At 39.7% G+C, this 27,592-nt stretch overlaps 2 protein-coding genes across 3 annotated transcripts in view; one reads left to right on the plus strand and one right to left on the minus strand.

Annotated features, from left to right (window-relative positions):
- LOC117812049 (indoleamine 2,3-dioxygenase 2-like) lies at positions 1–26,116 on the minus strand. 2 transcript variants are annotated; one of them, XM_034682596.1, is made up of 10 exons: positions 25,469–26,116; positions 4,716–4,811; positions 4,495–4,614; positions 3,150–3,268; positions 2,966–2,980; positions 2,735–2,834; positions 2,440–2,557; positions 2,273–2,324; positions 1,889–2,037; positions 1–1,735 (listed from the first exon to the last, which is right to left on the minus strand). In XM_034682596.1, the coding sequence occupies exons 2-10, from the start codon at positions 4,779–4,781 to the stop codon at positions 1,359–1,361; spliced, it is 1,116 nt and encodes a 371-aa protein (XP_034538487.1). In that variant the 5' UTR covers positions 4,782–4,811; positions 25,469–26,116; the 3' UTR covers positions 1–1,358. The 2 variants fall into 2 exon arrangements, with proteins under 2 accessions (XP_034538487.1, XP_034538486.1); XM_034682595.1 differs by lacking the exon at positions 25,469–26,116 and adding an exon at positions 5,818–6,025.
- LOC117812047 overlaps positions 25,275–27,592 on the plus strand; it is a 35,888-nt gene continuing 33,570 nt past the window's right edge. The window contains exons 1-2 of the mRNA XM_034682591.1: positions 25,275–25,628; positions 25,705–25,974. The gene's annotated coding sequence lies outside the window, so the exon portion shown is untranslated. The remainder of the gene's footprint in view (positions 25,629–25,704; positions 25,975–27,592) is intronic.

The following is a 27,592-nucleotide window of genomic DNA, read 5'->3' on the forward strand; positions in this document are numbered from 1 at the left end:
TTTCATCTCTAAACTAGGGCTGATTTATTAATCAATACAGAATATAACTCAATGAAAAAACAATGCAGAATAATCACAGTCTGATGTCATACGCCACTTTCAACTAACAGCAGTTGAGTAAACACGAAAAGCAGTTGAGTAAACACGAAAAGCAGTACCTGCCAATCAAATGAAGTACTGGAAGTTAACAAGCTGCAGTAGAGTTTCCCAACATCATGTGGGCATTAGAATGCAAGTTGCACTCAGACATGAACAATTTTCTACTTCTACCTTCATTTTCTGTGTAACTTTACTTTTGACAACATTTTAGGTAGTATGTGGAAGAACCTGTGGAGTTTACAGCAGCTCTATCGGCCACAACAGACTTAAACTTTGAACATCATAAGACTTCATTTCATGAAGAGTCTTGCAGTATGAGAGCGGACACTTTGCATAGATTCATCAGATACAAGGAGGAGTAACTTGTTCTTCAGAAGTGGATCAAGATTATAATGATTGTTATTCAGTTTGGCTCTTTCAGAGTGACCTTCGTTTTGTTCTTCTTCTTTTGAAAGAAGAACATCATTTATTCTTAAAGACGTACATGATCCATTAACGATTTATACGTTTTTTTTCTTGGTTTATACCCGTCCGTAATTCTCGTGTCTAACAATAAACTTAATCAAGAAACACTGGGGCACCATTGGCCTAGTCCCTAGTAGTTTATGCATGTACCCCATATACAGAGGCTATAGTCTTCGTTGCATCGGTTGCTAGTTTGTCTCCCAGCCTTGACCATTTGCTGCATGTTTTCCTCCAGTTTCTACTCCCTACATTTTCTATCTCTCTCACTGTCCTATCAATAAAGGTCAAAAAGTGAGTGGGCAGAAGGGTGGCAAGATAATCAGATTAAGATATTTGTGAATGTAAACTCTATAAGGAGATGGATAAAGTACAATTGAAATGTGGAAGTTAGAAATAAGCATCTAGAAACAGGGTTATGCAGGATAGGTCTGCATTACTTCGATGTAATGCTTGACAGCACTACCCTAAACATTTACACTCAACTTCAGTATTTAATATTTACTGTGCAAATTGTCATTGCTGTTGGCAGAAATGAGCTCTCAATGCACAGCAGTTGTTATTTTCAAGTAAAAATATTAAGAAAAAAAAGTCTGACCTCACCACACAGTGATGTCACAGTGTAGTGACCGCACCTTTAAGTACACTTTTATATCAATGCAGCAACATGAGGAGTAAAACAATTCAAGTTAACTCAGAAAATGTTTTGATAATTCCTCCATAAACTTCATAAACACAATCTCAAGAGCGTGCTGTATGAAGTCTGTTGGATATCGTGCACATTATAATATATGCAGTTACATTTCAGCTTCCCTCGACACAACTGGCCTCCTTAAAATCTGTGCTTTTTGGGTGTTGTTACGAACACTCTTCAGAAAGACCATTATGACAGAACCTCCGGCCCCTGTCTTGTCCAGCGCAGTACACACACCTCTGAACGGGCAGCCCAGAGCGCGGTTCTTATTTCCAGGCACTATGATGTATTTGGTCACAGTATTGAGGTGATAGTTACGTAAATCCACCAGGGCTGAGACACAGGATTTGTAGGCCTGGCAGAGGTCAGGACTAGGGTGAGATTGGATGAAGTCTCGCAGATATGGGCCGACAGAGAGAGCTTCTATCAGATGTCGGTGGGCGGGGGGCATGTAATCCCTCATGCGTGTCAGGAAGGCACCTAGATTGGGTGAATCAATGAAGAGAGAGGAAGCAAATAACAACCTTTCCTTGAAACATTTTCTGTCAGAGCAATCAAGTGACGGCTCAAATGGAGTGATTCATTCATGAGAAACATCGGGGGGGTCAAAGGTTGAAGCAGATGTATCTTTACCTGTCTCATCCTCATGCTGGATGCACAGCAGAGCATCAAAACACTGAATGGCTGAACTCTGGGCCGCGCTGCCGCCTGATATAAAAATTGGCTCATCGCTCACACCTTCATATAACAGCCCTCTTGGAAGCAGAGGGTTATCTCGCCACCTGCAGCAGGTCAAACAGACATGTCCTTTAAACCTTCATAGTCATAGAGTCACATGTGATCAGAGGAACATGGTAGTATTTCACAAAATAGCCATCCAGTTCAGCAGTGGAAACAATTACACGCAGCAGAAGAGAAGCAGAAGGGAGCTTTGATGCCTTACAATGACGTGCACTAGATGAGATTTATATTAAAATAATTAATAACTTGGACATTGTAACGTTCCCTAAAACTCACCCTGAAAGAAATATTCTTAATTTTCCATGGAACACAGTCGGATCCACATGATCTGCAGAGAGAACAAATTCAGTCACTCTAATTACCCTGGATTTCTCTTCCATCATAAACTGCGCAGCTTGTAAATTGATTAAATTCAAATGGGTAAGTTTTAATTCAAAACTCACTGTGCATGAGCTTGAAAGTTTCCTTCATCTTCTTCAAAGACTGAGTCACTTTGGCAAGACCTTTCTGAATGCCGATGAGGTCTGAGATTTTGGTCGCATGCATCACCTCCAGGACCCCCTGGATAGAGTTGAAAGTTTAAAAATTCTGTCCTGAGTGATAAGGTACACATACAGTCACAGTCTGAGGATTGAAACAGAAAGAGAGAATAGACAGATAGAAGAAGGAAAAAACCAGGCTGAGGTTCAGAAAGAGTTAACATGAAAAAGAGGAAGAGTAACCGCAGCCAGTACTAACCGTTATGCCTGAACTGGCAGCCATCTCGACCAACTGTGACACTATGAAAAATCCCCGGCAGCTCTCTCCACCAGGAAAGGAAAATATCAAGTCCATGTTCCTGTTTTTTTTTTTAAAATGATGTTTTGAAAATAAATGAGCTAAGCACATGTCATGAGGATATCACACAAATCATGTGAAAGTGCAGCTGAGTAAGACAGAGGAAATTATTTATCTTTCTCTTTTACTCACCCAGCTTCCATTTCCCTGAAATTAAAACAAAAGACAGGAGTTAAAGGTGTTTCTAGAAACAGAAATACCAAGCTATCTGTCTTTGTTATGTCTAACAAAAAGTTGTATTGTAATATATCCAAATAACGAATAAGTGTCTGCGGTCTAAGAACAAAAAGTCAAACAGCAGAGTAGCTTAACTCACCCTGAAGGATCCTTTAATTTCCAGTTGGCCAAAACACAGTCGGCATAGGTCAGGATGGGTGGGAGGCAAAGCCTGCGAGATATCAGCCAAAAAGGCCAGGCCAGGGCTTTTGGGAGAATCTGTCAAACAAGTGTAGAGAGGTACATCTTGAATCCAGTAGTGTTGTTATATTGATATTTCTGAGGTTTTTAGCCTTGCTCATGTGACATCCTCAGTATCGGTTATGGCTGTTGGCTCAATACTTGACAACAAGGAATACCCTGACTTTTCCTCTAGCATCACCAGTTGTTCAGAGTTTTTAAGATATCCTGTGAGCTATCTCAGTATTTTCTTTTTTATTTCTTTTGTTTTTCTTACATAAATCAATACTTCCCATTTAAGTTTGCTTTGGGTGAACTGCTGCAGCAATGTGCTCCATCATGCAGTAAATGATTCAACATTGTAACCCTAGCCAGTGAACACAAGAACTACTTGCTGGTCAATTGTTGTGCCTATGCAGTAAAGCAGCCACTTGCCAGGCTGCAGCTTTGGTTAGAGACTACTGCCATAATGCTACAATGTGCTACTACACGGATGTAAAGAAGCACAGCCGACAGATGGCAAATCGTAGCGCAGTATGGTTTGGTTGTATTTTGATCTAGAAAATTATGTGTTTGATGTGTTGGGTATGACCACTCAACTTGAATAAAGAGAAATAGGCACAGGCATGTGGACGTTTACCTGCAAGGAAGATTAAAGTCTGGTGGTGCTAGCTCTGCTAGTGTTAGTCACATTTGGTAAAACAATTTCACATGATTACAGGTAGACTCTGAGCTCTGTACAATAAATTGTGCTCAACTTTGAACATTTTCTGGGTGTTTTTCTCCCCTTTAGACCACTCAGCTAGTCAGAATTTAAATTTCTGCTTAGAAATTAGAACATTGGTAGATAGATAGATAGATAGATAGATAGATAGATAGATAGATAGATAGATAGATAGATAGATAGATAGATAGATAGATAGATAGATAGATAGATAGATAGATAGATAGATAGATAGATAGATTATCAATAAATGAAGTTAAAAATGTCCCCTCCTGTTCTTGAATTTACTGTTTGTTCAACTCTGACTAGCACCATACTATTTCAAATTTTCCAGTACTTAAACTTATGACCTGCAAAAGAATAACATTTCCATTGGTTGAACATCCTGCTTGTTCCTATAGAAATTCAGCATTTAGCAACTTTGCATTAGCTTAAATCATTACAGCATCACAGAGATACTAGCATAGCTTTGCTTCTAGTCACATGTTGTTTTCCAGTCCACCACAGAGTGAAATGTTGTATTCAGCGCAGTGTGTTTTACCTCTGCAGGTGCATGTTGTCCTTCCTGCCATACATATCCCATGCTGATGAAACCCAGAGCTAGATGAGCCAGCCTGAGCTCCCGATGGTTACTCAGGAGATGAGTGCTCAAGACCGGCATCTGGGGATGAGATTTTTTATGCTTATATTTATGCTGTCATGTCAACATTCATATGCAAAGGGTTGATATGCTGACTGCACTCAGTATATGCTCATCCTCACCTTACGAACCAGATCACGTAGTTTACGAGACTCTATCAGATGATCCAGATCATACGCCAGGTCCATCCATACCTTGTAATAGTCTGGAAGATTTGTCTGGATGATAATGAGAATAAAAGGTAATAAGAATAAAAAATACTTGGTTATTCATTTATTTATTTTGCATGTGTGGGGGGGGGGGGGGTTCTTGCAGAGAGTAATCAGTAACATCATCAGCTCATGTTTACCATGGTGCCTGACCTGCATGTCGGAGAATGACTGCAGCTATCAATCACTGACAGAAAGCAATTTAAAAAGAGGAGGCAGAAGAAAACTGAGAAAATTACCCAAGCACAAAACAGGGAATGCCCTGAAGTGACATCACTGTATAAACAGACGAGTGGGCACCAGTGTTTAATTCGTCATAATCTATATCATAAAAGTTAGTTGTTGTTTTTTAACTAAGTCAAAGATGTCATCTTTGAGACATATGTTAAAGTTTTGTGCCTCCTTGAGAAAGTTTGTGAAACAAGAATATCCTAATTTGATACTTCGACAAAATGTTGCGGGTGTACAGAGCTTGAGAGCAAGGAGGCCCAGTCATGAAACATACATAGATGGGTCTTTACTTGATCGATAAACCTTCACATTACTCTAAAAAGACAATAATAACCTGTAGTCAGACAGTTCTTGTTACTAGACCAGTGTGTCCTTTTTTTATTACCTTGACATGTTTTGAACACAAAGTTCCCTCAGTGTACCTCAGAGGAGCAAAGGGATATTTCTGTGAGTTGTCTGTCAGCTGATTTATAGGGGTGTGGTCATCCCACCTGAATTCCCTGAAATTCTGGCATACATTTGTAGTCATATCATGTCAGGATAAAGAAACACAGAAAGCCAGGTCCAGCAACAAGAACTGTCTAACTGTAATATACACTGTCAGACCAATTAACCTTTGGACTAATAATAATATGTGCCAGCCAGGAGGCACTGAGTCTATACATCTGTGATATCATAAACTGTCTCTTTACGTAAGGACATGTATCTTTACTACACTGATGTCATGTAGTCTTGTTTCATTTCTGTTTTTTGAGACAAGAAAAAAGATGACAAGGAAACTTACCAGAGGTTCTTCAAGCAGAAATCCAAGCTCCTCAGAAATATCAAATGTATCAAAGTCAGCCTGCAGTTTTTCTCTGCTGTGAGTATCCATACTGTAGTTGCAGTAGTAGTTGTTTTGGCTTTGAAGGAAGTATTGCTGATGTGCATCACACACCACAAATATTTATTTGCTCTGAGCACTCATTTACTCCCTTTGTCACATCCCTTTGGCACTTTACCACAGCTGATAACCAATCAGATTCCCTGTGCTTTAGTGTCACAGAATGCACAGAGTCAAACGGAAATTCCCTCTTTTGAATGCAACGTGAAGAAAATCTCCCAAATTCTGTCTGCTGGGAAGTGAAAACAAAAACAAAAGCAAGATAACAGAAGTTTCATGATCCCTTTGTGTAAATTGTGTTGAACTAACTAGTGAATCATCATGTTTGTATGAGTTGAATTTTCTAAAAGTGATGATGATAGTTCAATAGGTAATTGAGACAAATATCAAATACCTAATACTGCACTTAAAACTCACGATGAATAATTCATGAAAACTGCGTAAGCTGCACTTAAAGGTGTTATGTAACATCAAAACAAAAAGCATAGCTGGAAACGGCTTTGAATTATCCTTGCTTTGCCCCATTTCTACTCATGCAATGGTCATTATATTATTTTAATGATGCTGCTTTTTCAAAAACCTACCTTTGTTAAGTATTACATAGATATTTTGTCACATATAACATGTTTTTGTTAAAGTTAGATGTCCAGAATGTCAGATATTTATCCTCACTCGGGTATATGACCACCATAGAGATTAATAGTTATTGTAAAATGACCAAACTAAGATTACATTTTGCAAACTCAACCCAAATAAGTCAGTCAAAGCCTTCTTTCCAGCTCATTACATGAGGATGGAGTGTTTCCAAAAATGAAACAGTAATGTATGCAGTTTTTTTCCTTGTTGTTTTGAAGGTTGTCATCTGACGTGACGTGAGAGGGATTTTTGGAGAAACATGTCTCAGTGTCACAACTTATCTGCAGTGGAACACCAAATATGTGACATGAGTGCAAATAGATGGTGCCAGCAGAATAAGTAGGTCAACAAAACAGGTTGAGCTTTACTCCAGTTAAGTTTCACAGGTGAGATCAAGTGAGGTGAGAAAAATCAATGTGTTGCGCTCTTTATGTTAAAAGAGGATAGGTCCAAAATCCAGACTCAAGTTTCTGTCACTTTTCACTGCAACTCAAGACACAAGTGAATGCATGAGAGGACTTTAATGTATGAATTAAGCAGACTTAACTCTGCCCGCTCTTGTTTACAAAGTCCATAAGATGGGAACAGAAAGATGGTCATGGTGTGGCAAGTTCACAGTGAGTGTTTGTTGATGACGTAAATGATGTTGCACAGAGCGTAGTGTTCTCTTTTCTGCTAACCTGTTTATTGCTTTCTGTTCCTGCATTACTAATAAGGAACTGTGCATGTCATACTGAGAGCACTTATCATTACAGACAGGTTCTTCTACTCCTGCATGGAGTAATTAATGTATAGGTTTGAATGAAAGTGGCAGAAACAGTTTGTTTTGGGTTTTTTTTTGTCTTATATTTCAGTCAGGTAAGCAGTAGAACAGGAGTCCTGTGAAGGCAAAGAAATCGTTGATGCAGGCAGAACATCCACAGTCCAAAACAGGGAGCTTACAGGAAACAAGAAAAAGTACAAATAATGTCAAAAGACAAGTGCAGCTAATAGAGAAATTTGCGAAACAAGCACATCTCAAATCTCCTATTTAATATCTCCTCACAATCCTCAGTACTTCAACCGACCATCTCGAATGACCAACATTTCATAATTCTGCTCCAGGAAGCGAGGAGATATCTCTGAGGGGCAAAGACCACTGAGACTTATGTCATAGAGGAAGTCTTTATGAAAGTTTCTCACAGACACACACCCTGTATTGGATATCAGTTTCTGATAAGATGCTGTGATCTGACTCATTTTACTCAATATGACATACTGTAACAGGAGTCACTTACTGGAAAGGAAGGAAACAGGCCTTGATAGGGATACAAAGCAGTAACTGACTTGGTGCCTGGGTGAAACATGCTAGTCGGCTGTGAGAAAGCGTCTATATTTTACAACCCCAGATAAGAACAGATTGAACCTTTAAAGGTAAGGGTTAATAGTCACGGGACGTTAGTTATCATTTGAGTTACGTTGCTTGACTGAGTGTCACCTGTTGATGCGAAGGGACAAACATCCTCCTCAGCTGTAGGCCCTTTATCCGGCTGGCCGTCAAGTCAAGGTTTTTGATAACATTTAGGGACATCCTGTTTCATCTTGGTAAACTAGCAAGCGTTGTATTCTTTAGAATGCAGCTAACGTCCTCCGAGATGTTGGGGTCACAGCAAGGTCAGTGGGTATTAGCTGATTGGCTGGCAGCCCTTGTATGTCAGAAGTGTTAATATGAAAATAATTTAAATCATATGTAGAATTGACAAAAATCATAATTAGACAAAGTCTACAGCTAAATATTTAAGTGAGATTCTAAAAATAATTCTGCAATTAAGCCACAGTTTTGACCTTTCATTCCCCCAACTTACAATTATAACAGGAGAGATATGTCACAAGTGAGGATGGTAACTCCTGAGTGTCTGCATGGTTAGAAATCATTTAAAAGTCAGTCTATCAATAAATAGACACAAATAATAGTAAAAAGTAACACACATTCATTGTGTGCCTCTGAAAAGCACTCAGCACACAGTATTAATCAAATATAAAGAGCAGGTTGTTAGTAATTTGCAGGTGATTGTTTAAAAGGTAACATTTTGCAGAGAGAGAGAGAACAGCCCTGCTCTGAGACTAAAGACTATGTTTAAATAGACGACTGATAATCAGTAGAGAAGCCTGATCAGAATGAAAAAGCTTCATGTAAACATCTCAATCAGAGGAGACAGATCTGGCCCATTGGGAAAGACATTTAATTCCAATCAAGAAGGGTGAGTAATACCGACTGTTATTCAGATTAATTGTCATGTAAACACTTGATCAGATCTTCCTAGTTGGGGTGAAAGTACTCTTGGTCTGCATCCGACACAGTTTTTTTTGCCGGTGACTTTAAACAACTCCGATAGTTGAGTGTCTCGATGGTCAAGAAAAAGAAAGAACAAAAATAAATCCATCCATCCAAAGCCTTGTCACAGACAAGAAAGAGGAGGAGAAGAAAGTCTCATGTGCAAAGTGAAGGGTGAACAGAGGAGCAATACGTGGACGCAAGCAGTCTTTTTTTTCAACTTTATTTGGAACACGTTGTGCATGACAACACAGCAACAGCTACGTGTATCAAAATCAGGAACAGGCTTAAGGAACCGCTTCCTTTTCTGCTACTTTATGCACATTAGACTGAACTAATGTGCATGTCACAATGGTTATATTCAAATTCGGGTTAGATGCACGTACACACGCTTCTTAATGAAATCACTTTATTTAGCATAAAGGCTGGAATCTCTTATAGGAATGGTTTTAATCCGGTTTATAAGAAATTGCACATGTAACCATAACTCATGTGATCTTATTGGTAATATAGAATGATTAATGAGCTTTTACTGGTAAAGTTTGTGCACATGTGCAGACAAGAATAGCTGTTTAAGCTGCATAAAAGCTGATCCAGATGTGATCAGCTGTCGTCAGAATTTGACGTATAATATGCTTTGCATGATGCTCCAGAAAAGGGCATCTCATTTCACATAAATTATATGTTTTTATTTAATTTCGCCTTACATTATTTCTTCATGTGTCTTCATGCACACATGGAGGGAGGGACGAGAAGAGAGGAAAAGACCTGGTGTAAAAAATGTGAATGCAATCTGAACCACTTGGGATGAATCTACTGGCTTAAGACCCGAGGCAAGGTTAGACTACTCTGGTACAGTTATAACCAATCAGGGAGAAGCGTACGGATACTCAAGAGGGACACACAGCAAGCACAGCGGGTGAAAAGTTCCAATCAGCGGACAGGTTTGTGTCCAATGTGTTATCAATTTTTAAAAATGTGTTGTTCAAACCTAAAATATGAAATCATATCTATGAATATAGTGTAGATCTTATGGAAAGTAAAAAAAATAAATTAAAAAAAAGCAGCATATTATGATTTTTTTTGGATGTATCTTAGTCTTTTGAAACACTGTTCTATCCTGATAGTGCTTCATGTCGATGCAGCTTTATTCTTTCTCAGCAGGAGGTGTGTCTTTAGAGTTTGATCAAGTCTGGATATTAGACTGCAAACAGATGCATCATGTCAGAGTTAGCAAAGCAATGGCCTGCCCTTCCCTGTCTTGCAAACCCCCTGTGCCTGCCTCCCATTGTCAGCATGCTTTACTGCCACTGCCAGCAATCTCTTAAAACCATTTAACCCTCTGAAGCGGCAGAAGGAAGAGACAGCGAGGAGAGAGGAGCAGGAGGGATGAAAGCTGCGGTGTTCAAATTAATTTCAAGACCACCTACCCAGTCATCACACACAGGGGGTGCAGAGGGACAGTAAATTTACTCGGCAAGGAGTGGAGTGGATAAATCGTTAAAAGGAGACTTGAAATCAGGACAGCACCGGTACAATGTTGTACTTGTAGGAGGGGAAGGGGAATACCAGGAGCTGTGGTTCATCTTGTAGATTTGTGCACTGCCTCAGTCCCTCATCTTTCATTTGTTGTTTTTTTCACTCACAGTCTGATACTCCGCCAACTTTTTTTTTTCTACCACACATTCACATTGTCAGAAGAAAAGAGTGATGTCCAGCTTCAACATCTCCTGATGGACAGAGGAACACTCAGAAAAATGCTTTCATTACTAGCAAAACTTTGGGTGCTATGTTGGACTTTTTCTAACATGGGTATCTGGGTGAAATTTGCATGAGGAGGTCTGTTATGCAATGATGGATGCTAATGATGTCAGGGAAATGTACAGGAATGCAGCTTGTCCCCATTACATCATCATCAACACACTTGTTAGCCATATGACCGGCTGTGTATATACATAGCCTCAAACAGCATGACACAGATATTTTGTTTGTAGATACTGCACAGTCTGCTACAGCTGATAAGGACATTTGCAATCTCACATACAGGTCCTGGGGGTCATGTCTGGTTAAGATCCGGGTTGCAGTGCATGTGAAACATGTTACACAGTGGGTTTAAGAATGAGATTAACAGGCAGTAGGGAGCATTTAATAATCTTCATAGGAAAGGCTTTCAGAAGAAATCAAAGTCATGCATACTTTTCCCATCTTTATATTTCTCCTCATGCTCAAAATAGGGGCATCTAATACACCCCATCATGCAATCTGAGCAGTTTCTTTAGAAATTTTCTTGAGATATTGATTCACTAATGAAGAACAGTTTGCAATCCACTCCATCAAAAATTGTGCCCATGAGATGGTGAAAATGTTAAAAAATGTTTCCTTTCTACTGGAATGCAACTCCTCTGCCATCAAACCTTGGTACTTTCATATTGATCCTTTAATTGTGTAAAAATGGTGTCCTAGTACATGATTTCTCATTGCGTCATGGCGTTGCGAAAGCACAAGAGCAAACACACCGGGAGCTTCACATTCGCACACACTTAAAGTTCATCTGATTCAAATGTTGGTTTTTTCAATTTTTACAATGTTACAATGTCATTTAGCAGACGCTTATATCCAAAGCGACGTACATACGAGAAAAAGAACGACACAAGCAAAGATCTAGGCAAGAGGAAACAAGATCAGTGAGAGTAACGAAGTGCTTCAAGTCCATTTGGATGCAGGTACTGCTAAGCAGTGTAAAGGCTATGCACTAAAGTAAATAAGGATTTTTTTTTTTTGTAAAATAAGGAACATCTACAATGAAGCAACCAGACAGTTTAAGACCTTCCATTATTATTACCAAGGTACCAAGTGCTGGGTCACTCAAGAGCTGAACACAGATTCCCAGAGTAGAGCAGGACAGTGCGAGTCAACTGTAGCTGGAAGACACGATCTGCCACTGGGGACAACAGTGAAGAATAGTCAGCTAAACGCATAGTGTTTCCTAAAGAGCTGGGTCTTTCGGTGTGTTTTTAAAGTAGAGAGGGACTCTGCAGATCGAATGGAGTTGGACAATTCATTCCACCATTTAGGGAAAACAGAAGAGAAGAGTCGAGCTAGTGAATTTTGGGTCAAATCTCTAAACATCACTGGTTCCAACATAAACTACTTTTTTATCACATAGTAGGGATGTTACAAAGTAAGTAATTTCCTATTCATAAAACTAACCAACAAGTCCAACGGTAAAATAAAACCTCAGAAAATAGTCAGAATTGAATTGAGCACACATAAATCTTCAATCCACCTTGCAGGTTAACTTCCACATGCCAGGGCTGGTTACAATGCATTTTAACCCAATACATACAAGTTAATCTCCATTCTCTAGATCAAAATACTGCTAAACCACACTGCACCACGAGATGCTGTCCATTACCTGTGCTTGTTTACATCCAGGTAGTAGATTGTTGTAGCATTACAGCAGTCGCCATTAATAGGGATGCACCGATCCGATCCTGGTATCGGATATCGGCTAGATCAGACTCAAAAAGCTAGATCGGATATCGGTGACAAAGGGCCAACATATAGTGCCGATCCATATGGCAGATCTATTCATCTCAGTTGTATGCTTTTCTGTGTTTACAATAGACATGTGCGTCTCCTACGTCATCAGCGCCAGTCTGTCTGCATTTTTGCCCAGTGGAGCATGATGGAGGATAACTACAGAGGCTCTACAGTTTAGATGCATGCTTCTTTTGCTAACAACTCTGCCGGAAACTTGCAACGTGTGCTCCGCTAATGTTTCGATGGATGGCAGTCGTGCTGAAAAATATAATAGAAGCCGAAAGGAAGAAGTTTACGCCAGCTGTAGCCAACTGCAAAGAAGTAAGAAACTTTATATTAATGGATTCAAGGGTGAAAAAACGGACAGGTTATTGGATTAATTGTTCCGGATCCTTGAAATTAAGGGATTCCAGCCTCTGGTTTAACCCAGGTACAGTTCACCATCAAGTCATAGAAGCCTGAAGTTGCCAAAACATGATTCCATCATCACATTAAGGAATACATTGTTAAATCAATACCAGGATCGGATCGATTACTATTGGTATCAGCAGATACCAAAGCCCAGGTATCGATATTGATATCAGAACCTAAAAAGTAGGATCGGTGCATCCTTAGACATTAATCAGAGCTACAGCCCCAGCTAGTGGCAGTATGCTGCACTACAGCTTAGACTCAGCAAATGAACGGCACTTTGGGCCAACAGTTATATAAATATTAACGATTTAACGCCCATATCTCTATTAAATGGGTCCCCAAGGTATTTGGCATTTTCGTCTCTTGTAGCAAGCCACGCAAACTACCATAATAGTCGTTCATTGGAAATCATTCTCCCTAAAAAACCATCTTGTTTACTTGTAAGATTATCAACAAAACTAAGCTTAAGGATTTGTCTAGATGTTGTCAGTGAAATAAGCCAAATTATGCTTCTAAATACCAAACATGAGCGTATCCTGACAGTCCTTTCCTCAGTTGAACTTATTCAAGTTTTGCATTAACCTCAGGTCAGTTTAACATTGATCCACTCACGCACTAACCCCCTCGGCTATCTGAAAATGGGCGGTACCTCAGAAAAAGATGTAGCATTTTTATTGCTGTGAGGTTCATTAAAGTAAACTGACTGATACTTTGGGACATATACAAGTTTTCTTTAAATCCATCTACTCTGCAGCTCCTGTATTAATTGGCGAAGTTTCAAGATCTTTGTATTTGGAGAAAGCCTTTGAGAACTACCACAACCTGAGATTTAGAGCTTGACCTTTTCTGCATGCAGACGAACAGTTAATTGGGGCTAAACTGGGTTTAATGAGAGACTCTGTTCACAAAAAGTATTAAGATGTAGGATGTCAAAAAATTCCACTCTATGGTGAGTACAATTTGATATTTATAATTAACCAGGACAATCATATGACTCTCTATGATTGTAATTTCTAAATAAAAGTATGTATTATTTTATTAGTCAAGTTTAAAAATATCACTAAAAGGTACAGAAGCTTTTTTATTTTAAAACTTTTCTGTTAATATGCACCTGATGTTAATGTGATACTAGTACAACTTATGTAAAACATAATGTCACAGGCCCTGTTTACCTATTGAGGCGCCTCTTGTGACATAGGAGTGAAAAATCCCTCACATCCACCTAAGAGCCTGATACTGTCAGTCTAAACTGAACAAGAGCAATGGACTAGCTTCGGCACAATGGAGGAAACTACACATTGTACATTGGTTTGTTTCAACAGAAGTGAGCTAGTGACTCTTTTTGGAGCACAAAAATACCACCAATTAAGACCAATCAACACTGCAGTTAACAAAAGTGAGTCAATCACCATAGAACCCCATGAGTAAATGTTCAGCTAAAATTGGCCTTGGGGTGGGGTCCAATTCTGTCTATTTGTATTTGAAGGTTTGCTGACTTTGAGTGGGAGGCTACTGTCACCTCAAATCAACCTGATCACCTCAATTCAAATCCACCAACTACATCTTTTTGGTGTGTTTGCACTAATTGGACAGTTTCAATTTATGTTTGCTATTGGCTTATGGCTTTCTGTGTTGACTAGAGATGTAGGAATACACTCAACTCAACATACGATATGATTTACAATGTTGTTCAAACAGTCAAAGAACAATCTAAGTTTTAAAATTTAACATTGTTTTTCATGCTGTTGGCCTAGCGGTCTAAGCGCCCCACTTATATAGGCTACAGTCCTCGTCGCAGAGGTCGCCGGCTTGACTCCCGGCCCGTCGACCATTTGCTGCACGTCCTCCCCCACTCTCTACTCTCCACATTTCCTGGCTCTCTTCAGCTGTCCTATGATTAAAGGCAAAAAGGTCCAAAAACATAACTTTAAAAATAATTAAATTAATAAAATAAAATTCACATATTGATGTGAAATGGTGGTGGGCCACCCAGGTATCATCTATTTGTGGGAATCACTGGTGGTGCATCTGCAACTGCAACTGCAACTGCAAAATCGTCACCTGTTGCAGCCATATCTATACACCTCGGTCCAGCTACGGATGATGTAAAATGTTCATTTCATCTTTAAATTTCTAGTGAGTTTCTGTTACGTTCCAGTTGTCATCCATGCATTCATCACTTCCCGATTAGATTGTTGTAACTCACTCCACACCTGCCTAAGCAAACACAACCTCTCAAAACTCCAGTTAGTCCAAAACGCCGCTGCCAGACTCCTCACACACACCAAGAAAAGGGAACACCTCACACCAATTTTGGTCTGCCTTCACTGGTTGCCTGTGGGTTTTAGAATTGATTTTAAGATTTTAACACTCACTTTTAAAGCAATAAATGGACTGGCCCCTGAGTACCTAAGTGAAAGCCTTAAAATGTATGTCCCCAACTGCTGCCTGAGATCCTCCGGAAGGTCCCTCTTTGAACTCCCAAGGGCGAAGTTAAAAACCAGACGTGACCGGCCCTTGCAGTCAGGGCCCCGTCACTCTTGAATGACCTGCCGGAGGAGATCAGGCAAGCCACATCTTTGTCCTCTTTTAAAAACAGATTTTTTTAAATGTGCTTTTATTTCTTAACTCATCACTGACTTTTTAATTTCTGCATGGTTTTTATCATTGTTTTTTACTTAACTCATTTTAGCTCTCCTGACCTTTGTCATGTCCTTTTGTGTTTTATCTCGCTATGTCTTGCACTCTGTAAAGCACTTTATAAACATGTTTTAAAAGGTACTATATAAATAAAAGGTATTATTATTATCATTATTATTATTAACTGCAAGTAATCTTAAAGTATGTTTTCCATTTGTATGTTAGCGCTGATGAGGAGCTATTATACCAGGCTTGCTAGCTTAGCACCTTGGCTCTAATAAGCTAATGATTGAGCTGTGTGCACAGACTCGACTGTATAACTTCATAAATAGTTGTCCTAACCCCTTTCTTCTCTCCTACTTCACCACATTGTTGGAAAAATCAAGATGGAGACAGTCAAAATGCCAAACTGAAGGCCACAAACAGAAAAGAGTTGGAGCAGCTAGCTAATTTCACTTTCTATATACAGCCTCAGGTCAGGAGTCGCATTCCTCTTTCTACATAGCTTGCACTTAACAGTTTGAGGAAGTTAGTAAGAAGAGGTAGAAAGAAAGAAGCTATGATTGGTAAATATGGGAAAGTGGTCAATAAACAGCGGCCCTCTTCTATCCCTTTGAAATTATACGAGGAATAAAAAAAAAAGACTTGTATATCCAACAGCAGCACTTCTAGATCTTGTTTTTATGTACTTCATCAATAATAAATATGTTTTAAATTTACTACTTAAAATAATTTAAGGCTCTAGGCCAAGCATTCATTAAAAATTAAGAAATATACTGCATTATTCAACACATATTGGTTAGCTCAGATTATTTTGTTGCGAGGCCCTTTAAAAAAGGAGTTATTATGACAGTATCTTTCTATCTCGGCCGAGGAAGCTGTGACTCTGCTGAGGAATGAGAGGTATGACGCACTCTGACAGCCAATTTATCAGTCTCCCTTGTAATCCACTGTACCTGAAGATGACACATAAGACAAGTAAGGAAGCCATTTGGCTTGTGGTCATACCTCTAACATATGGGACATGTCAAGAGGGACGGGAAACAAAGACTAAACGATGTGGATACAGAACATGACCATTCATAGTTCTTGTCATCTGTCTTTGTATTTACAGTGTCCACATACCGCTACACAAGAATGGGTCTACACACACACACATAACCCCCACTAAACCACCCACCTTTTGTATAAACGGACAGAGCACAGGGTGGATCATTAGTCAAAGCTATAGGAGGACCTGGTGAGGGTGTGTTGTATCCATTATGCACCATATCAGGATGCCCCTCTATATTAGTACAGACTGATGCTAGAGAAGACTTCCCCTGTCGGTCCCTTTGGAGCTGAATCCATATTTCAACTGGACAGTCAGAGTCCTGAACCGAGGGCAGCACTGGGGGAGAACCAGTCAGTCAGAGTGAGGAGTTTAACTCTGCTGCTTCTGCTGTAATAATGGATGTGTGGATTAAACACAGAGTTAAATAAAAATGCTGGAACCTCAATGTGTAAAGGTAAGAGTGCACAGTTATTATACCATTAAAAAAAAAGGGATGACTTATGATCTATGTTAACAATTGACTACTCTGGACAGGGGGAAGCTCTGAGCTCTAAGCTAAGCTATGGGAAGGTTGAGGTTCAGAGTTCTGTTGTACAGTGTGACTTTCACTGGGCTTTATTTATCAATGAGTTACAGTGTGTGCGTTTCCGGTAAGTATGCTTGTGACACGTTGTGTACTGTAACAACAGGTGGTAAAATAATAAATAAATAAATTACACTCATCATGCTGGTATGCCTCTTACACATGCACTTGCAATCCACCACATTGAGTCAACTACACAGTTTGAGTGCTTATAAGTGGATTTGCATTCATCCTTGTGATTTTTTAACAAAGGAGCACATATTTTAGTTTGAAGGACTTTATTACAGGTAGCTTTGGTTACGCTGTATGACCTTATTTCTGGGTGGTTATATTATTTCCCCATTCTTGTTCTTTAATCTTCCTTTTTGAAGTGTTTATTCATCAACTACTGTACTCTGCTCTCATCAGTTCTGTTTTTTAACACATCTGAATCTATGCTCTTACTGTGCATGCACGTAAACACTCACTCAAAGGCTTAGTCTGCTCTGAAGATAGATGGTCCAGATTTTGGGTTGAAGTTGGTGTCCATCTTGTAGACTTATATTTGTGTTGGGAAAATTAGGCTAAAAAAAAGGTTTTGGTGTTCAGTCAAATCAGATATATTTGTCTTGTTTTATAAAGAGAGTGGATAATTCTTGGACCTGGTTGCCCGTCGAAAAAATAAAAAGATGAAAAAGAGTTGTTTAAGGTTGTTTTGTACAGTTAGAATGAACTTATCTCAGACCAATGCAAAAAAGAAAATCCCAACAAGGACTGGGATAAGGCCAAGGTCATCCACCCAGAGAGTGATATGAGCAAAACCTATGCTGGATAAGGAAGGCAGTAAAGATAAGGAGGTGGGCCCAGAGGATGGGAAACATGGGGGTGCTGCCACATGTGTATCCTAAAGCTGCCAGAAAACAGGGAGCATGGTCGTCCTGCCTCTTCAGGTAGGACTACCAAAGCTCTATAAATCATCTGAAAGACAACATCACAATAACTTCACAACATCACGTGACTGCAGAAAGTTTGCGGTTGAAACATGTCAAGGTAAAAAGAAGTCACACTGGCCTAGTTACAAGAACTTCAAGAGTTTCATCCCCAAATGATATGTAAAGTCTCATTTATCTAGAAGCCAAAGATCTTTGGTTGCACACATAAGATCTGGTATTCTTCCGCTGGCCATTGAGGTCAGTCGATTCAGAAACATCCCAGAAGAAAACAGACTAGGTGAGTTTTGTGATTTGAATGAAGTAGAAACAGAGTCCCATTCTCTTTTGTAAACTATTTAGAGCTCAGAGAGATATTGTTTCAAGAAATTGCCTGTAAAAATCCTGAAATATTGTGGTGGAAAGATGTGCAAAAGCTAAAATGTTTGTTTAATTTTGACGTGTTTTAAACTTGCTAATTTTGTATCAAAAGCCTGGAAAAGAAGACAAGATAGTCTTTTTAAGTAGTGTGCATTTTTATTTTTATCATTTACTCTGTTATAATTTTCTCCCTCAGTTTCCTAACAAGGAATGATTGTGCTGTGTGCTCTGCACAAATTTACTGTGTCTGGTAAACCCATTTGGGGCTGAATATATGATTATATCATGACACCATAATAAAATAAAAACTTCATACTGATTAATTATTATAAACTTTTCACTTGTTTACTGTTTTTATATTTAATCAAATTCTGGGTTCATTAAGACATGTTTGCTCTAAAACCAAACCACATATTTGAACAAATTATCTGACTTCCTCATCACCTCTATGTTTGCTCACTAACACCTGAGCACATTATGTAATGCATAACTTAAAATGCTAAAACTGCAAATGTAATGGTCATGCCAACGAAAATAGCAAAAGACAACAGAAAACAGCAAAACACAGACTTATATTGATGCACGCTCAACAGCACATTTAGTGTTTACTTTTCTTTCACATGCATTTGGCGAAGTTCTTTGGGTTAAGTAAAAAAAAAATGAAATTTTTGTGACTAATTAAAAAAAAACAAGTCTTAAAAATGTGCTTCAGATAGAGATTTGATTAAAAAAAATACAAAGTGACTTGCTTCTTTTTGAGGAAAGATCTCTGTCCTGGCCTCTTCCTGTTGAGCACATCTTGCAGCATTTATTTAAATCTCCAAATCTTCTCTAAACAACAAGAGCCATCATTGTAGGGAGGACAGCTTTATGTTTATCCACTTCCATGATTGTTCAGGTCAGGGGGTTCCATTTATCCAACATGTCCAAGAGCACAACACATTTCTAAAGGGATAATCAGCTTAGCACTGCTCAGGGGGACACTGAGACAGGAGCTGTTGAAAAGGTTAAGTGTGTTTATTCCTATAGTCCTCTTGACAGTGCCATTAGAGTTGCATGTGATTTTCCTTCTTCTCTTGAATGATTATGCTGCTTAAAGCTGTTAGAATATTAACCTTTGTATTATCAGTGTGGAGGCTCTGTCGGAGCACCACTTATTAACTGTGAGCCCAAGAGTGGCGACTGGAGGTTACTCAACGCTCACAGTGAGAGTAAGGTTAATTTTTAAACTGAAGGTACTTGTATCTTTCTTCAATGCAGGCGTTCAAAAATGGAGAGGTGAGTTCAACAGAATCAGAGCCCATAGCATTCATTCTGGGTTAATAGCTGGCCCAAGAATTAAACTGACCAACATGATGGTAAATATCTGCTGATAAAGCAATAGTCTCTGCATGTAGTCAATCATGCAAATCATGTACAGAGAAACAATAAAAGGAATGGTTGATTTTCCACAGTGCACCTCCTGGACCTTCATGTATAACAAATGCATCTGGACAGTCAGAGATACTGCATCAGCTGATGAATGCAGACTTACTAGCTGCCCTTGAATAAACCCCCTGACGTGCCAGGAGTATTTGATTAATGCATCCAGAAGTCACAGTGTAGCATTGATTGTAATCCACTGTGTGAGAAATAAGTTTTCTCTTCTGTGTGCTTCAAAAGTGTTCTGTCTAATGGCTGCCGGCTGTGATAAAGCAAACATCACACAACAAGATTTTTGGCTGACTTTCAAAAACGCACATAGCTGCTGCAGCATAAACAGAAAAATAACACCAAAGCATTGAGGAAGTTTCCAAACCAGGAAAGCTATTAGAGTAAAACATCTCTGAGTGACCTTTAAGGGAGACGCAGCAAAAAGCACTTCTGAAGTTTTAATAAGTCTCATCTCGGAAGGATGTTTGATTTAATTTACCTTAACTCAGAGATCTGATTATAATGCAGGAAGTGTCATAGTTGCAGGGTTTTCAACTCAGCAAAGATTACATCTGATGACAGCGATGCGTCTTTCCAAATTTAGTGACATCGTCTCTTAATCCCCGGATTCCGTTAACAGGTTTTGCTCTGCTTCCTAATTGTGCTGTTTGTGTGTCTGCAGGCAGGTACAGGAAAAGCTCATCAAAGAAAGTCGGCATGTACGTGAGCTAGTTTCCAGCAGACAAAAAGGAAGTTAGTGCATGGACTGATGGCACTCTGTCCAGTACGAACCACCGGTGATCAGCGTCATGTAGGATTCACTTAACCGGCAGCCTGCTCCGTCTTTAGAGAAAACACCAGCCCTGAGCTGTTGCATAATGAAAGATTGTTGTCTGCCAGCCTTCACAACTTTGGCAAGATGCCTTGTGAAGTTGCTCTGGACCAGACACAGTTTTCTGACTTTTTTAACAGGCTTGCAAAACTGCCAAACAAGTATCATTAATCAGCACTAACAGCTCACTGGTCCAACTTATCAAGGGAAAAAGACACAAGATGCAGAACGTGTAATTGATTTTGTAAATAACAGAAACTCAGTGCGATAAAAAATGAATGCTGTAATGAAATGACAAATAAAAGCAGACATAAATACTTCATAACACAAGTTTTTTTTTTCTCCACTTGTAATTGGATCATGGGAAGATGAGAATCCAAGCCATGACTCTCATCTGCGAATCAATAACTCAAATTCATGCATGGAAGACATGCAAGTAGATTCTCGCACCTTATGCAGTCCAAAGCACTCGCATGAATTTATTCATACGTTCTGAGCCGACAGCAGGCTGTAAATAATCATTTGGCTCATACAAGTGGTGGAGGAATATTGTCTGAGGAATAGATTGCTGTCGGAGATTCCTCAGCTGTCTTCCTGTTTTAATTCCCAGACAAATGAGACGTACGCAAGTTTTGACAGATTGTCTGTCATTTGCTATTTGATAGCTTTTGGTGCACACGGTTGTGTTCGTGTGTGTGTGTGTGTGTGTGTGTGTGTGTGTGTGTGTGTGTGTGTGTGTGTGTGTGTGTGTGTGTGTGTTAGGGTGTGTTTGTTTCTTGATATTCTGGGACGTTGTCACTCTGCAATAAAGTGTTGGAGGATATTTCCTCAGAAACAAATGTGCAGCGTTTGAAAAATGTCACCCAACAAATTGACCGCTTGCACCCCAGAAAAATCACCTTGAACAAAACAGCAGTCAGTTCCAACACGGCATGGGTGATCAATCATTTATCTTTATTGGCTGTTATCTGTCCCAGCATGCAATAAATATCTCTAATATATGCTTATGTAACATTACTTTCATGGAAACACATGAAGAATGTGTGAATCAACATTCCTGGTCCAGCAGAGCTTCCTCCTTCCTTTTTTACATATTGACTTTTGTCATTACCTCACTTGAGCGATGTTAAATAGAAGCAAATGGTGCAGTGAAATGTCTAAGAGTGATGGCCCCCTGCAGGCCATGAATAACTCAGGGTCCTTCACAGTCAGTGAAGGCTCTTCGAATGCAGATGCAGAGAAATGTAACTGGTAGCGAGCATAGATATTCCACATTTATGGGCGTGCATCCACACGCGCACAAAATGTGTTTATGGCTGTTTTGTTGGTCCAGCTCTTGCAAATTGATTCCAGTACGTTTAGACCTCAGCTCCGGCTCCAAGCCGTCTCCCTCACCGATTGTCTGCCACCGTGTTGGCCGCTGCTCTCTGACATGTGGGCTGCAGATGGCCGTGCTGTGTGACACTGCCAGGAAAAAGGGGTAACTGTTCCCCGTGCAGAACAATTGTCGGGATTTGCCACATGACGATTTTATTCAAACGAGTCTCATTCAGTAAAATTGAATGCATACACAACAGGCCTTTGAGTACGTCTGCAGAGAGATCATTAAACTCTCTGCGCAGAGCAACAGACAGTCATGATTGGGCATCACTGTGAGGCATTTAAAGGAAGGAATATTTGATCGTACAGAATCACCCTACCTACAGTGCGTCAGCCGTTAAAACACACTGAGCACACGGGTCATTTACCTGCCACGCACACTGTTTCTTTCTAACCCTCTCTCTTACTCAATCACCATTACAGAGCTGCAACTGTCATATAATTGCCCTCCATATGGGCAGATGGTCCCTTAACTGCATGTTTATCATGTCACACTGCACACTCAGCGATCTTTTAATCCATGGAACCTCTGTCGGTGTGACCTACATTATGAGAGTTTAAGCAATCATGATTAGCAGATACCAATCACAGCTACATTATATCTTCTTTTTTTTTTAAATACAACACTGAGGCAGTAATAAAAGGGAAAGTGATGATAGCGATGCTACTCTGAATATCACAGTGTCATCTGGTCCTCAACTTCAATCCCAACACTTCAAGCTCACCTTCAGCTCATTAAGGTCAAGGCTCGATGGATGGCATGAATAAAGATGTTCAGTCTTAAATCACTGGAGAGAACTCTGTTTCCACATTTAATATGGAGGAAAATTATTTAAACATTAACGCTTTAGAGTGACCTTCACAAGAGGAAAGTGCTGGTCAGCTGCTGACTGAAATACATGCTTTATAATTAAACAAATACATGCATTCAATTCAAAGTTATTCAGTTTTTAATGACTTTATTTCACATTAACGTTCAGAGTCTCACAAAGCATATTGTACCCGCACAGTTTTACTGCCACAAGGTGACGGTAGCATAATCATAAATAATCTTAAGGTGTAATAACACGACGGACTAACTGCCAGACTGATGACAGACACGTTCTGTGCTTTAACCTCTGTGATCACTATAATAACACTGGGATAATGTACTGTCTAATGTGATGGATTCACTGGCTTGGTGGTTTATTTGGAGGTTCATCAGTCAAATCAGTTTCCACTAGATTACTTCTTCTCAGCAGGCACAAGGTCTTATTAATGCTGACAAACTGATTAGGAGCCCTCCTCCTTCTCTCGTACCTTCATTGTAATTACTTCTGCCACTGAGGTTATGTTAGCGGCTCCTTTCAGTTTGTCATTTTACTCTTTAGGAGGGTATCAAAAAGTGTAGAGCCAGATATGAGTAAGATATGATGAGAAGTTCAGCCAGACAAGATGGGAATAAGACCCACTATTTCTGCTTTTCTACATTTCTTTTTCTCAAATAACAGAAACAAAAAATCCAGAAGTTTGTTCAGCCTTGGCAAAGATACACGCTCATTCACTGTTTTGTAATATCAAGACAGTTTTGGGAAAGCTGCCAATCTGGCACTTGCTGCAGAACGTAATATAAAATATCAATTATGAACCCAGTTTTTCATTGTAACCTTGGTAAACTTTTGAACACTGGGTTGCTTTTTCACAAACTTTAAACCTGATATACTTCAGTAAATACAGATTTGTAAAATATTCAGTAACTTCTGCATTAATGGTACACTTTACAACAACAGGACAGTCATTAAAAGCAGATGAAGTGGTGTTAAAAAAGGTACAGAAGTTGTCTGAACAGGGATTTGTTTGATGGACGAAACCTAAATATCCATTCCCTTAGTATTATCAATACATCTAGAGTGTTTCCATGGATGTGTGTGGCTGTCTGTACATGCTGCGTGAGATTATAAGAAGCAACAGAGTCCAGGAAGTCCTGAGCCAGTTTGTCGGAGGAGTTGTTAATGTGCAAATTAAAATCAGGTAAAATAATGCTCACGTAACCAATAAGACTAATGGTCATCAAATAATATAAAAAAATATGTTTAAAAGTTGTAGACAGTGACAGTAAGTACAGGCTGCTGAGATCATATTATGACCATGGCTAGGTATTCAAATAACTGATCATGACCAAAGGAGTATGAAGAATCGTTCAAACCATCAAAAAATACTATTTGTGATCCCATCCCCATCTTTTATTTTGTCTTAAGAAGAATATAAAGTGAACATTTGGTGGGGAAAGCTCTAAAAGAGAAACAGATGGGTTGAAATGAGACAAGTTTCAGTTAAATATAAAAAGATTTAAGATGTTCTAAGATAAAATATTTTTTATAAAACGTTTTACTGGAGAGGGATCTTATATTTAAAAGTGCTGGCGCAACAATTATTTGTGAGGAGGTATACTGAGGACTGCGCCAGTTGAGACACATTTTAATATAGGCTAATATAGGGAACAGACAGGGAAGTAGACAAGTGAAGAAGTAGGAGATCGAGAAAAACAGAGGGGGGTGTAAGTCCGTTGGACACTAATGTACGGTGACCCTGAAGGACAAAACAAATTTACAAAAGATAAAACACTTTTACAAAGTTGGAGACAATTTTACAAATGACGGAACACTTTTACCATTTCTGAAACAAATTAATATTTCATTATTATTGAAAGGGACTGACTAAATACCGAAAGTGATCGAGTGAGGGGTCATTTAGTTTGTTTTGATGGAGAGAAATCATCTGGAGATGGACATTGTTTACATATTAGGACATCCTCAGGTCTCAGAGAGAGGTGTCAGACCTCAGATGAAAAAGCATCATGTCTCTGGAAAAGCTCCGTCATATCTCCGCAAAACCTTCATCATGTGTCAGACTCCAGATGAAACGGACTCAGACCACATAGCCTCAGGCGAAACGGAGTCAGGCTAAAAGGAGTCATACTTAACGGTAAAAGTGCTCCGTTGTTTGTAAATCTTTTGTAAATTTGTTTCCATAAATGCAATATTTTTTGGCCTTGGTAAAAGTGTTTTGCTAATGTAATTTTGTTATATAAAATGTAAAAATGTTTTCCAATATGTAAATTTATCTCCAACTTTGTAAAAGTGTTTCATTTTTTGTAAATTTGTTTTGTCCTTCAGGGCCACCGTACTGATGAGGTAGCCTCATAGATTGACCCGCAGGTGAAGAGATTGGACTATCACGTGGGTGTGTGCAGTGCATTCTGCATGTCAGCAGCAAGCACGCGCGAGACCAGTTTGTTTGGGTGAAGTTCGTCACGATTAAAAAAATAAACAATAAACAAAAAATACAAACACAATTATGTGCTGAGCATTGCAGCCAGGTGTGAAGAGTCAGTAACCTGAAGCGAGCCCGGACAGGACTTTCACAGTCTTCCAGGAGGGTTTAAAGAGGTTACAAAGAAATCGGGTTTTCTCACCTTTGTAGGAAGGTGTGAAGGTGGTAAAAGGCGTCATGTCGTTAGTTCCCATGTGGATCCTGATGTCTGAGGAAGAACTCAGCGGCAGCATTATCCTGGAGCAGCCTGGACGCTTTCAGAAGGTGCAAGGCAACGGGCCGCCAATGGAGCTTCGATGGTGGTGAGAGGACACAATCCGACTTTTGGTCCGGACAGCCTGTTCCTCCTCCAGACCGGCACCTGTTACCTCTTTGCAGGGCGGACATGGTGTAAAGTCGGCTGGAGACCAGTGCAGGAGGAGGAGGGAGCGATGGATAAGGCCGCTGGCCCGCGGTTACAGGGCGCGGTGCAGGTGCCATGTGAATAGCCTCGAACAGCACCAGCCGCTCCTCAGAGCCTCAGCCTGTGGAGGCCCTGTGTCCAAATGTTTTTCTGCCACGTGGATTTAATAGAGTTTGTGGATTCTTTCCTCCAACTCTGCAATCTTTTCGTTGAGATGGAGAAAGCTCTTGCAGCCAGATGGGGAGGTAAGTGGAGACATGGAGTGTAAGCTTAGTTTGCTTCTCATAAAACTCACGATTCCAAAGACCGGTTGTTAAAATCCAGCACATCATAATGGATTACTAGTAAAAAAGAAACAAGAATATGAAGCATTAAGTTTGATTAAGAGACAGCAGGTCTGGCCTATGCGTCTGGCCCTATTTTATACAGTCTATGGTCTGACCTTGTCAATTTTCTGACAACCATGCTGACAACACCATAAACCGGAACCGGAAGCGCCTTGAGTGCAAGTGTAATATGTCTTTTCACTGCCATCAATGGTATCACTCAACCAGCCTTGACCAATTAGTAGTTAATCTGAATTAAAGAACAGAGTATTATGTAAATCTAACTGTAGGTGGCACTAAATCAAAGAATGCAAATTTCATAAAAACTAGTCTCATCCCACAATCCCAACAGCATTCTACCTTTCCTGAAACTTCCCAGCTTGTTTCAAATATTTTTCAGTTTAGCTTTATAATGTAAACACAACTTTAAAACCTTAAAAAACAAAGGAGCAAAGCAGGCGAAAAAGAACAGATGGTGCATCTCAAAGTGGTTCTCCTGACAGATGCGTTACATTTGAAACCAACCCTTTACAAAAACGCAACTACAAACAAAAGTGGATCATCACTGCATCCCAAACAACAGACCCCAGAGGCTGAGGTGTTTTTTTATATGGCTGTAGAGAGAGAGAGAGAGAGAGAGCCTCCCTCCCACATGCTGTAGGCATGCCTCTCACAGGTGAGGTGTGAAACCAGCACCCCCAATCTCTCCAATTTGAACACATGTATATGCCCTGTGATTTGAGCCGGCGTGACAGCCAATCCTGTCAGCCGCTCACAGAGTCACGCTTCTTATCTGTGTTAACAACAGCCACTCACCCTCTCTGCAAAGATGAGGAGGTGTAGCGTGTCTAATCTGCCGAGTTAAAGCAATTACTGTAGCACATAGCTAATGAGAGAATAGAATAGAATAGAGTACGGAAATAATGCATGCAATTGAAAGGGCTGATTGTGAAGCATAGGCTGCAGTGCTTTTGTATACAAGTCATCATACCATCACAAAACTGGTGTGCAAAATTGTGGTAACAAAATTCAGTTAGTTATGAATGACGAAGGCTGAATGTAAATCAAATGACTGTGGCTGTGAAAAATGACAAAACAGTCAATAACTTTGACTAAACCGTACTGTCTTGAAATGCTTGTAAATGTGTAATGAGTTAATAATTTCAATCTGTCGAAAGGAGAGCTGCAATGACTTTTTTTTGGTCAGGAAAATTCACATGAAAGCTGGCTGTTAAAACAGAGTAACTTGCATGTGTTCATTAATTACCCATGTGTGTTTTCCAGCATACAAATTTCTCTCCGGGAAGCTCATAAACTTGTCTCCGCACTGGTTGACAGGCCAGAGAAGCCTCATGCCATTTCTCCAATCTGCTTGTCAATCAACACACACAGAAAAAAACACTTCCTGCCGCTCTGTTTGCCTGTGTGTGAGAGCTGTTTTGTCGAGAAGGCTGTGCGATGGAGAGCCAATGATTGACATTTACTCCATTGTACCAGCAAAAACTTTGGTTTCATAAAAAAGTTTTGAGATGTATCA

Source organism: Notolabrus celidotus, chromosome 4, assembly GCF_009762535.1.
Source record: "Notolabrus celidotus isolate fNotCel1 chromosome 4, fNotCel1.pri, whole genome shotgun sequence".
Lineage (NCBI taxonomy): Eukaryota > Metazoa > Chordata > Actinopteri > Labriformes > Labridae > Notolabrus > Notolabrus celidotus.